Source organism: Gigantopelta aegis, chromosome 4, assembly GCF_016097555.1.
Source record: "Gigantopelta aegis isolate Gae_Host chromosome 4, Gae_host_genome, whole genome shotgun sequence".
Lineage (NCBI taxonomy): Eukaryota > Metazoa > Mollusca > Gastropoda > Neomphalida > Peltospiridae > Gigantopelta > Gigantopelta aegis.
The window spans coordinates 99972990-99986686 of NC_054702.1; the positions used below are offsets into that span (position 1 = coordinate 99972990).

At 33.4% G+C, this 13697-nt stretch overlaps 1 protein-coding gene across 1 annotated transcript; it reads left to right on the plus strand.

The window, feature by feature from the left end:
• Nucleotides 1-2227: 2227 nt before the first annotated feature.
• Nucleotides 2228-12957, plus strand: LOC121372410 (thyroid transcription factor 1-like). The gene is made up of 3 exons (XM_041498716.1): nt 2228-2703; nt 11067-11227; nt 12020-12957. The coding sequence occupies exons 1-3, from the start codon at nt 2319-2321 to the stop codon at nt 12716-12718; spliced, it is 1245 nt and encodes a 414-aa protein (XP_041354650.1). The 5' UTR covers nt 2228-2318; the 3' UTR covers nt 12719-12957.
• The last annotated feature ends 740 nt before the right edge of the window (nt 12958-13697 follow it).

Here is a 13697-nt window from a genome sequence, read left to right on the forward strand (position 1 = left end):
CCTTTGTCCCTTTGTCCCCCAGCTAACAACGACTGATAAATAATTCTCCATATAAGATAGTGACATCGATACTATTCGATTACACATAATGCGCATGTCATTCCTATTTGTGAATGCATCGTGCAAAACTAAATACACACTGGAAGTGGTTTATTGCTGGTGCGGTATGAACTGGCATACGTGTGTCAGTAGCAAGACTACCGTGTGTCTGGTATACTGTATGTGAATTGTGTATACATTCTCTGTTACAATGAACAATAAACACTCAATTTCAATTACAATAAACTAGTCAACACTTAGACAGGTATCACTGAAAATGAACTCATTGTTGTTAAAAATGTATATTTCAAACTACAATTGAGTTTTGATCATTATTTTATATAATGTACACACATTGTTTTGTATGTTTGTTTTCATTTTCTAACTATTATGATCACTCATCATAACATTCTAAGATAAAAGCTGTATATTCTCTACTCTTTGATATTACAGTCTGAACGCAATAACGTCACTTTGCTCGAAATAGAAGAATATGAGTTTTTAAAATCCTATTTCTTTTTCTGTATTTCCAAAGGTCGTATGCTTCAATGACAAATTTTATTATGTGTTTTTTTAATAATACTATCTCCCTACAGTTAATTACATTGTCTTGTTCGAGCAGGCATTTTGCCCACATCATTAAAATATACCGAACAACACAACAAATGCAAATATTAATTTAATTTTAAATATCAATTATTCAGTTTTGAATCCTAATTAGTTTTTTTAATCCATTAAAATTATCAGTGTCTTGTAAATATTTTCGGCTTATTTACCGAATTAATTTTATCATTAAAAATATATATATTAAAAAAGTCGCTTTAATCTTGTTCAATATGTGATCATCTTAGCTTGCTTGCCTTTTTCTTACGTCATTATTATTGTCTCATTAGAAGAAAGTATGAGATACGACTCTAAATTTGATGTAATTACACTGAAAGGAAAAAATAAACGAAAATGAGTATCATGTCAACGGGTTTGTCGATTGATTGACCGACTGATCGACTGATTGATTGGTTGGTTGATTGGTTGGTTGGTTGGTTGGTTGGTTGAAAAATATTTTATGACATATAATATACAAAAAGATTGGGTACAATTTATCCAACTTTCGAGACCCTCTCCTTAGGGATTTGTTTGTGTAATGTTTTTCGTTTATTCATTAAGCTGTAAATTATTTTTTTGTGTATATAATTAAATTGATTGTAAAGTCCTTTATCGAATGTCTACCCTTTTTATCATTATTTGTATTGAGTCATTGAAATTTGAGATTGCTCTTAAACAAACAAAACAGGAATATCGTATTGTTTGTGTTTTTATTATTGTATAACCTCCACAAGGATTTGTTTAAGTAATTACTGACAAGAACGTCGTCCAGAAAAAATAGCATACTACCTACTGGACCCGAACCGATCATGACTTTATTAGCTCTTTCCGTTTAAGTTGTGATCTGAACAAGCATTTTCAACTTTATCCTCCTTAAGTTGGCTCTTTCTCGGACTGGCGAACTCTTGCCAATAACTTGTATGTCTCTTCACGAACAAGAGGCTTTTCCCCACATCATAGAGGATAACCGCACACAAAAATTTAATCGACTTTGACTTCATTAAATAATCGTCAACATAAGATGATTGATAGAAAAGAAATAAAGCTTTGATAAGCCTGGGATTTTCTACATTATTCATGGATGACGAGTTGACTGTATTATGCACCGCTTGACAGAACCTGTCCCGCCCCTCCACTGGCCTAAGATAGCGGGTATAGCCAACTGCAGCTGTCGGCAAATACCGCTGAATTCCGGGTGGATAGGAAATGTACATATTTCTTTTCTCGTGTAACAAAAAGTGAATCACTAAATTAAGTACGGCCGAGTTTGAGTAAATATCTGTTCTCCTGGTGTTAGAATATTTGATGTTACACCAAGAAACACGGTAAAGCTACCCTCGGTACGAGATTGTCACATGGAGGCACAGGCTGCCAATCGAAAGACTTAATTTGACTGGTCCGCCGTGCCGTATGACGTCATTGAGTTTATTGCTGGCGAAATTGCTTTCCAATAAGGAGGGGCGTGGCTTAATGGTTTTGGGGACTGTCGCGTTAAGCCGTTTTGCGCGTGCGCGAGTCTAGTCCAGCCCAATTCTGTTTGTAATGGTTCGTATAGAAAAGTTGAGTGGGGTGAGGCAATAGACAGTATAGCACTTCACTACACTGTAGTGTGTGTGTCTGGTCAGCTGCGATTGTCAACAACCTACTTTGGACTCTGACGGGCTGGGCAAGCCTGCATGAGCACTGATTCAATGTCGCATTGGAGTTCGGCTATGTCTTTGAGCCCCAAGCATACTACACCCTTTTCTGTGACGGACATACTAAGCCCCCTGGATCACGAAACCTACAAGAAGACGACCATCGAAGCAGCGATTCCTCCACTGACCCCTTACCGAAACAGTCAGCACCCCCAAGCCATGGCAGGGATGGGGGGCATGGGAGCAATGGGCGGCATGAGCGTGCCCGTGACGAACCCCTACCACAACTACGTACCGCCGCTGTCGCACCACACCGCCTCGTTCCCCACCCAGTACTGCAATGGTTCCGAACTGGCGTACGGAGACCCTTCAAGACATTCTGCAGCATCCTGGTATGGTGCTAATCCAGACCCCAGATTCGCATGTAAGTACTTTTTCTGTCATATTTTACACGTAAATAATCTTTGTACATGTTTACCACCTTCTAAATTATAGCAATATGGAAGATTCTTGTGGAATAAATCAGTTTCCATCGATGTTTGGAGAATATAGCATATTTAAAACTTGTCATAACATTTTTAAGTCTCTTCCTTGCTTAGAAATACGATTTTAAATGCATTAATGGTTTTATTCAGATCAAGAATCTTCTTAATATTATCATATAAATTTAATTTTGATTTTAAATTAAAATATACATGGTCAAGTATAGGCCATATGGAATACATTATACTCTCTGTTATTGCAAATAAAAGTGAAGAGGTCTTTCTGAATATAATAGTGTCGCAATATTGTGTGAAAAGAGCCATTGAACGATCGATTAGTTTTAAGGATTATTATATCCTACCTGAAACGTTTTGATAGACTTATGCAACTCTTTAGGCCGACTAGTGCCTCTTGTGGTGTAGCGGAGTGGAACTGAAGGGGAGACGAGCCAGCCCTAGGCAGGCACTCTCTGACACTTTGGCTTCTCATGCTAGTCCAAGATGGATAAAGAGCTCTTTTTTGGCTACTTCTCTATCTGTCTGCGGTAATTTGGTTAAATATAAGAGTCACGTTACCGTGACTATGGACTAGAGTCACTCGTACCGATCTCGAGTGTCTATCATGATGTTAAAAGACTTCAGATGACCGTGAAGCATTGTAAACTTGGTATTTAATCATGATATATTCTGATATATTAGCTACAACAGATCTTTATAAACTTCGTAATTAATTTACATCATAATTTGTTTCTGATATATGAACTAAAACAGATCCTCGTACACTTTGTAATTAATTTGTATCATGATTTTTTTTCTGATATATGAGCTTCAACAGAGTTTTATAAACTTTATAATTATATACATCATGATATTTTTTTATATATCAGCTACAACAAGTCTTTAAAAACTTTGTAATTAATTAACATCATGATTTGTTCCTGATATACGAGATATAAGAGCACTTTAGGAACTTTATAATTAATTTACATCATGTTTTTTTTCTAACATATGAGCTACAACAGAGCTATAAAAAGTGTGTAAATAATTTACATCATGATGTTTTCTTATATATGAGCTACAACAAAACTTTAAAAAGTTTGTAATTAATTTACATCATGATTTTCCCTCTAATGTATGAGCTATAAAAGAACTTTTAAGCTTTGCAATGAATTTATACCATGATATTGATTTCAACTATCTATCGATTTTTAATATTTTCTATCAGATAATTAAAAATACTATAGATTTTTTAAATAAATAAAAGCAACCAAAAAACCCAAAGCCAATATATTATTGTAATTTAGATCCATTTTACGAATTTGTGCATTCCTCTTTCCTTGAATATATATGCAGTTTGTTTTAATTTATCTTAAATACAACTTTGTATGCGATGGGGTATAGATTCCAATATGCGTTATACAAAAAAGCGTTAATATTTAATTTGTATTAATTGGTCGCTGTTTTCTGAAATCGAACATTTGTGTTACGTCTTTTCTTCCATTGACAAATAAGTTTTTCATTCATAATCAATGCAGACTGGCTTTCATTCTCAAGTTGTTTATACGTGCAGGGTCTTTCAGACCGATAGGAGATATCTGGTTACGTGCTAGCTAAAGTACATGTGTATCAGGTCTTAGAAAAAAGACTAGACAGACATGTTATCACTGTTGCGATTCACTAACTACTGTATCTTTGAAACACATTAACAAACAGACATTCGTGTTACCGTGTCAAATACGGTACTTGATCAGTTGTTAAATACAACAAAAATGAAAAAATAAATTTGGGCAAAAATATTAAAATATTATGGATTTATTTATTAACTGCAATCATTAATTTACTTCAATATCATGAGAACATTTACTATAAATTTATTTATATTAAAATACTAATAATGGTTTTTTATTATTATTATTATTATTATTATTATTATTATTATATCTGTAAAAATACAACATATATTACTCTAATATATAAGACAGGTTTCTTCAATAAGTTTCTCGACGATTTATATATTTTTAAATGCTAGCTATGGCAGTTTTGTAACACAGGACTTCTGAAAATACGAGACGGTTACTTTAGGTATTTCCAATCAATCGAGATCGATGGAACCTGTCTGCGGCGGCACACCTGCGCTAACAGATTAGTGGTGAACACAGAACTATTATCACCAATTATCCTTACTTTGTGTTGCTTTCACGCGGACACTTTCTTCAGGTGTCGCAGTTTAGCGGGAGACCGGTCGCTTCGAAAAGGCGAGGTGCTAATGCTGTTATTATGTGTTTATAGAAATGATTATTGTTAAGTTCCTTTCGCACCGCTGACCGAAACCTGTCCAGATTTTTATCCATATGAAAAGCTGACATTTCTGTTCGTGTAGTTGCGTATTGTTTTTGTCTAAGGATTGAAAATGTCACACGCACCTGCGAACTGTCTTAATACCTTGTATCATATTGAAAACGTTAAAAGGTTGGACGGGTATCTTATTTCGTTCTTAATCCCAGATTGACGATAGAACGAATGAAATAGCAAAAATGATTAATATTTATTTTACTGGGTCAAATATTTTCGTTTTGTGAAACAGTTTTAGTGGTTAATATCTTAGTCATGTTGATATTAAATAAATGCCGTTAAACTGTTAACCTTAATAATGGCTATTTTTTAATAATAAAAATTCAGTGTCTAGTTTTGATTGAAAACACATTTTACTGAATAGTTTAATTATATAATCTATCAAATTGTAGACAAGCATTCTAATATATTACGGTAGCAAATATGGCTTAGAAATAACATATTAAATAAATTTCAATACCTGTAGAATAATAATTTTATTTCTTTTTATTAAATCTCAAAGACATTATACATTGTTTATTATTGATCGTATTTGTTAGTCACTTGATCCCTTGCTAATAATGTGAAAATGTAGCGGGTTTCTTCTGAAGGCGACGAATCAGAATTACCAAATGTTTGACATCCAATAGCCGGCGATTCATAAATCAAACAAACAAGCTTTAATTTTAATGTATTTGCCTCGCGTTGTGATAAATGTTGTAATACCACATTTTAAATATTTTACTAATGTAAACATTAATTGATTGAAAACATTTTACTGCTTCAAAAATAAAACAACTGGGCCAAGGTTATAGCGATTTTAATTTTTAACAGATATTTAATACCCATTCATAGGTGTCTTTCTTTCTTGTTTTTTTAAAATAGCTTTATTTTATCAACACGCGTGTTTAATAATTAATAAATATTCAAGATAAATAATAAAGCTAAACGATTATCGTAATTAATAAACCAAACTGGAGTGGTATCGTGCTGTTTCTAAGCGCAGTGTTATTTAACATCCCTATCAGATGAGATCAAACAGAAGCGACGAGTATAAACTGTTAACAACAACAGAAGCAAACTGCAAAAAGGAATATTGTCTTAATACATTTGTTTAACACGTGTCCGTGCAGCTTTAATGCATGGCGATGGTGGCTCCCTCTTTGTTTAATGTGATCACGGGTATATTTTACCCAGTTTTACCGCCAGGTGTATAAACTGCATCTGAAGACCAACCGCCGTCGTGTTATGGTGTGTTCGTACCCATGGATACTGAGATAATCTTGGCCGCTGTATGATAAATTTAATACAAGTCAAACTAACAACAGGATTAGCGATATCTAAACAGGAACATCCTCTCACGTTAAATAGTTCACGAAAAACAAGGACTTTAGCGAAATATCTTTCTTTCTATAAACTGCATGTATTTCAAAATGTTAAGATGAAGCTGACTATTAAAATTATTTTTAAACAGTCGAAATACCAGTCGATTATTTCAAACTTGCTAGCAGATATATTGTTCCGAGATATACCAACATTGTAATCGTGTTAGTTTTGACATTAGAAATGATGATAATAATAATAATGATTTATGTTTATACACATGTTTTTAATTTCATTTTATTTATATCTGTTGTAAAGGTCAATCGAGTGTTTAATAGTTTAATGTTTTATTTTATTTTAATAATATAAGCGGGGTCTGTACCCATTTTTCGCCAAAATCTACATTTATATTTTAAGTAATATGGATAGCATATTTTTGTTATATATATATATATATATATATATATAAGATACAAAAAGTAAATGTCAAACAATCATTTGAGGTACATGCATATGATGTGATAGACTTGGTATTTTATTGAATCGTCTTTGTTTGGTACGATTTTGACGATGACTAATATTTTGTTCTTTATTTTTGAAAATCTTCTAAGAAATCGCAAATATAGCTTCTAATACAGACAATGCATGAAATATATTGTTTTATAGAAAAAAATCCTTTAAATTAATTTGTGAAATATTTCAAACGAAAGCTAAATTGCTGTTCAAATATTTAGTTTCAATTAACCGTCAACTAGATCAATACATTGCATGAAACAGTCGAGGTGTTTTATGGGAGTGTGATCTGGACGGCGAATCGGAGACTAGAGCGGTTCACCATCCCCATTTTATACTCCAATTTTTATCTATTTACTTTGGAAGATGGAAGGGGTGGCAGTGGACTGAAAATTATAGCAAGAAGACTGTATTTACACAACGTCTTAAAATACGTTTCAGACACATAGACACTTCGTCTGTACTTTGAAATATTGTCTATGTTTTCAAATAAAACTTATTTGTATAATACAAAGGTATCCTTTTTTGTCATACACAACAAATTGAACATTAGCAAAATGTCTTAGAGACTACTGAATTATATAGATTGATCTTAGTCAATGAGTTTTCAAAAATTTAATTTTTATTAATATTGTTCTTCGTACATCGCTGAACATGTTGTTACCCAAAAGTCTTATTTCTTTAACAGATTAAGGCAATTATATGTTCTTGTTCTTGATTGAATATGTAATTTATATGTATCATAAGAACAATCTAAATAATATGACGTTCTAGTTAATTTACAGAAGTAGTTATATTTTTGTGGCACTCAATGTTTGTGCTTTCTTTTTGGCTTCATTCATAGCTACATGGGTTCAATAAGAAATAGATTTTGCTTTATTAAACATCAATAAAAAGGGAATGTTTTATTAAATGTTATTATGATTTGATTTATTTACCATCTTTCTATATCGCGTTTGAAGAGTAAAACATTTCTGTGTATTCAGTTACTAACAGTTTTTCCTCGAGGGTATGATAAAAAACATAACCATACTGTTCTTCAAAACATTGCAATCTGACCATCTGAGCTGATTTCAGTCAGACTGAATATATTTATGCCAATGAATTTGATTCTTTGTTATGTTTATATGTTTATATACTAAACACTAAGACTATTGATATATGTCGGTAAATTGGAAAACACAGTACTGCTATTGCCTCAATATCGATGACTCGTAACAGAAATACATTAACAGAAACTTGTGCATTGGCGCCATATTTATTATAAATATTTGCAGTAAACCTGGCGCAACGACACACTTATCGTCTACGGTATTATTTTAAAGTTTAACATTCATTCAAACCTTTACCGGGTATTCTTTATCTCACTGACTTCGTAAGTGCCTGGCAAAATATATTTGAGATCTGAACACTAAATAAAGAAACCTGACATACTATCGCCTATAATACTAAAATATATGACTGTCCCAGACCTTATCAGGGGAGCAGGGAGTGATTGAAACGTGCCAGAGGTATAATGTTTTGGGTTGCGGATCTGTAAGATATTTCAATACAAATATTTTAAATTACTATTATTATTTGATGGGGGTTTTTCGGTGATATAAAAGTATTCAAACCGTTCTAACATGATAATTTCTCGAAAAAAACCTATTAATTGATTCATTCATTCGTTCATTCATTCATTCATTCAGTTATTCATACATTCATTCATTCAGACAAACCTCGTAATCTTCACCGATAGTATGATAGTAATTTTATCTCTAACTGAACCAAGTTCATCTGGTAGTTTGGGGATCAGAGAAGACTCGAACTAATCCGCTTAGTAAGAAACAGAAGACAACTTCATACATTTTTTCCTAGTTTAAACCCTTGTTACAAATAGCTGACCGCAATATTGCAGACGAGACATCGTAGGCATGAATCTGTTCAGAAAGACTATATCGAAATTTATCGCATTTATATACAGCATTTTATTTGGAAGAGTACATGGGTAGACAGCATACCACCGTAATCTAAAATTACATTTAATAAATAAAACAAAAACGAAAAACGAAGAAACATTTGATTTCTTATGAGTGTGTACCAAACGAATGTATTTTGTTTTATTTTGTCGGAAAATGGTATTGGAAAGAACCAATCAATCAACCAACCAATCAATGTTTAATGGCAACTCTGGTAATAAAAAGAAAGTATTGTTGCAAAGGAATGCATTGTTTTTCAAACTTTTTAATCACAACATACAATAATAGGAAACATTTCATTGTACTGTCTATAAAACAGTATAAACTGTATCAATCATTACTTTGGTTTTATTATTTAAAAAAACAACAACATAACAATCTAGAATGATCTTGTATCCACAATTGTAGTATATGATTTTAAATAGATATATAAACCACATTGAGTTAGTGATTATAAATTAAGTTAATTTTAGCTCAGTGTAATGCACATTACAGAAACAAACGATAACAAAAATATTTAACAAGCAAACGCATTTCCCAATTTCCTGTACTAACCCGCGAACTTGGATCTGTTAGAAGGCCCGAGTCTTCATTTCCGGTGTAGTGAAAGCCAGTCTGTAATGGTGAATGACGGTGCTGGACCGGGGTCAACTGTCTCATATTCAGTGCATTTGGGGAATGGTTTCTTTTCAACATCTCAAATCAAACTTAATAATGCTTCATGAATAATCATCGGAAATTGTTAGTTTCCACAAATTCAGAAAGTATCTAAAAACAAATTCACAACATTAAGCTAATCTTTGATTTGGTAATACATGTACATCATTGAAAGTAACAGAGAGTTTGAATTTAATCCTGTTTTGGATACTAAGGAAATAAACAAAACGTAGGTTGATTTGCATCTTAAATTTGAACCTAATCCTGTTTTAATACTGATGTATTATATAATTGTATTACCGAAGTGGGCACTCTTAACCGGGAAAATACAAATCATAATTTGTCACTGAGAAATTAACATGCATTTGCGTTATCGTACAATATTAATGGACGATTTGGCGCTTACAAACCAATGACTTCGTCGGTACCAAATATGATATCATCACGATTTGGCAAACGTACACATTGACGTCACGTACTACTTTAAAGAATTTGCATTTACTCTTGTCAGTTTTATTGTTAAATTTGTAATAAAACGTTATCGTAATATAATCATTACAGAGATTTTGAACAGAATAAATAGAACTTTGGTTTATGAAAATTCTCTGTGACCGTGAATAAAATACAAAGCCATTGCAATACTCAGAATAGTGTTTACAGTTATTCACGTTGTTTTCATATAAATGGAAATAGCAGGTTCTTGGAGGAGAACAAAATCTGAGGTAATAAATAGAATAACAAATTCAGTGCCACTTATTATCAAATTTATGGCCCTCATGAAATAATTTTCATTTGTCACTCGCTAAAGTTTGTGACAACTGAAAATTATTTCACTCTGGACATAAATTTGATAATAATTGGTAACTCGTTTATTATCATTGATATGGCGTAGGCTGATAACCAAGTTAGAATATAACCCTGCATTTGATAACTAAAACAAATAACAAATCAAATTCAGGTTGGCTTCCTCTGTGTTTCCATACAAATTAAAATATTGCTTAAATCAACAAATATTTAAAATATATGATGTTATATTTATTCGCCTTGTATAAGAATATACAATGGAAGTATGAGTTAAATTGTTTTTGTTCGATAAGCATAATCTTTTAGAAGTAGAAGTCATTATTTTAATCTTTGTAAGTTCTCTTATGTTTTTATTATTTTTTATTATTATTCATATTATTTTTATTCCTATAAAATATTTGACTGAATAGAAAAAGGGCTTATAAGTGGGAAAACTGGTACTTAATATTTTGCTTTAAAAGCAGCAATATAGCATATTTTTCAATCACTTCTAATATAATTGATGGTGTTTATAAGGGTATTTTGCTTTATTTTATCATATTTTTAGTACATGGAAGATTTATAATTTGAACAAGTTAAAAAAGACCAAATTATGTTAATTAGTTCACAAATCGCGTTTGACATTTTAGTGCTATATTTTTAATACATTTGTCCTTGTGAAACATTATGTTATACAACACAATGATATTAACGACGTCGTCGTCTACGTGTTTCAGTCTCGCGTCTGGCGATGAACCCTAGCTCGTGCGCGATGTCGTCCATGTCGATGTCGGGCGGGATGAACCCAGGACTCGGGCTCGACCAACACAACCCCCGGGGAATGCAGTTCCCGCTCACACAACGGCGGAAAAGACGCGTGCTCTTCTCACAGGCTCAGGTAAGATTCCATCTCTAATACGTTAGTTACTAGTCAGAAAGGATTGACCATTAATAATTGCTAATCAATACGAACTCTATGCTGAATAAATAAACTATAGAAATTTTTAATCTTAAGTACAGTGAATACCTTATTAGATGTAATAAACTGCGTACTTTTCTTTAGCAATGATGATGAATAACGAGTTAGATAGTTTTCTTTTCTTTTTATTTATGATAGCAGATCGTGTATTATATAATTTCATTAATCACACTAACCAATCACAAAAATATCTTTTTTCTAGCAAAATATTTTATCCATGGCTGTTATTGACATAAAGCACGAACCAAACTCAGTCTTTATTCATTTATATATAGTAACTTCATGCTTTGAATTACCATAGTTTGACACCCAATAGCCGATGTAGTTTTCGTGCTGGGGTATCGTTAAACATTCATTCATTCACTCTTCATTTATATATATATATGTGTGTGTGTGTGTGTGTGTGTGTGTGTGTGTGTGTGTGTGTATGTGTATGTGTATGTATATGTATATGTATATGTGTATGTGTATGTGTATGTGTATGTGTATATGTATATGTATATGTATATATATGTATGTGTGTGTGTGTATATATATACATTGTATATATATATATATATACTCACTGATTTACCTTCGTAATTTCTTTTTATTTTGTGTTTGTTTTTGTTTCTCTTTCTTTCTCTTTCTTTCTTTCTTTATTTATCATTCATTTAGTTAGTTAGTTATTTAGTTATTTATATTTACCCATTCATTTATTCACCCTGACAGGTATATGAGCTTGAGCGGAGGTTCAAACAGCAGAAGTACCTGTCAGCTCCAGAACGTGAGCACCTCTCGAGCATGATCAACCTGACCCCGACCCAGGTGAAGATCTGGTTCCAGAACCACCGCTACAAGTGCAAGCGGCAGCAGAAGGACAAGGAGAAGATGGACCAGACGAGCAAGGAGCCCGGAAGTCACGACTCTCAGAGTCAGCGGCAGTCTCAGAATTCATCCGGGTCCTCGTCCCAGAGCTCCCAGCAGAGCTCCAACTCGCAGCAGACTGGGGGAAGCAGCAATTCCTCTCCGCGGAGAGTCGCCGTCCCTGTGCTCGTCAAGGACGGGAAACCGTGTTCGAACTCTAACGGCAGTGAGACGGGTTCCGGTGGTGGCGGGAATCAGCAGGTGCAGGTGTCGTCTGCTCACCATCTGGGCACGTCGCAGGTGTCGGCGCAGCAGCAGCATGTGCAGAACTCGTCTATTCATTCCTCGTGCGCCGTGACGTCTGCTAAAAACTTAGTTCATTCCAATTCTTTGGGATCTCCGACGTTATCGGAAATATCTGGAACATTATCTCAGAACTCGTCATCTCACAGCACCATGAACAATCACTCAGGTCTTCACCACAGCCTTGGATACCCCTCGGCCAGTATGAATGGACCCTCCCTTACCTCATCCCCTTACCTGCTCAACGGACGCACATGGTAACAGGTTCCTGTTCGTTATCAGTCATATTCCATGTTTTTATATGTCTGACCTAATGGTGCATTTGCTGGACGTGGTGTTTCTGACCAGTGTAGTATTGATAATATATGTACTGTGGTCTTATGTCGACTGTTCCGGACATAACCCGCAACAGCCAAGAACTATCTATTAAAACATTTCTTTATAATATTAAATTTAAAACAAGCAGTTATCGTGTTCATAGATTCACTCTACCAGTACACTAGAGATTCACACTATAATAGATAATACATTTATTTTATTCCACAACAGACTGTCATACTGTTTCACAATAGCCTATGGGTTTGCACATACTGGAATGTTGTTAAATATAAATTTTACTCCACAATAAATATTCACTCTACAGAAGACATTTTTCTACGAAAGATATTCATTCGTCAGTGGAAAGACTTTAAAAAATGCCATTCATTGTATGATAGATATAGACATTCACTCTATAATGGTCATTCACTCACCAACAGGCATTCACGTATTGGTATACATTCATTCTACAACAGACATTCACTCTATTTCAAAGGAGGTAGGGGACATGCACAATATTCTGCAATACAATTCACTATATTATTACAATGGACATTGTAAGAAATTAAGACAATAGGTGTTAACTCTAAATTGACAATGACTGTACATGTAATAGATGTGATCCCAATTCCAACCATGGACTGTCATTGTACATCACAACATGCGATATAGCCTACAACTCTATTACTGAAACAATTATAACATGCCACGTTCATAGTTAAAAGACGCAATGCGTTTTGTTTCTTCTTTTAAAAATAATAATATGACTTTAAAAGTGATGTTTGTATTTTGCAGTCAAGATCTTATGTATTGCTTGACGAGTTTTAACAAAATCGTGTTTATCTGCTTTACATTGATTTTGGATAATTTGGTAAACTCTCAACTATACGATGTTTTATTCTGTCACATACTAAAATGCCAC

Excerpts from the sequence above, each read along its gene's own strand:
- LOC121372410 (XM_041498716.1), top strand. The coding sequence starts at position 2,319 with ATGAGCACTGATTCAATGTCGCATTGGAGTTCGGCTATGTCTTTGAGC. Across the intron at positions 2,704-11,066 it reads TCCAGACCCCAGATTCGCAT|TCTCGCGTCTGGCGATGAAC; the intron begins GTAAGTACTTTT and ends TACGTGTTTCAG. Across the intron at positions 11,228-12,019 it reads TGCTCTTCTCACAGGCTCAG|GTATATGAGCTTGAGCGGAG; the intron begins GTAAGATTCCAT and ends TCACCCTGACAG.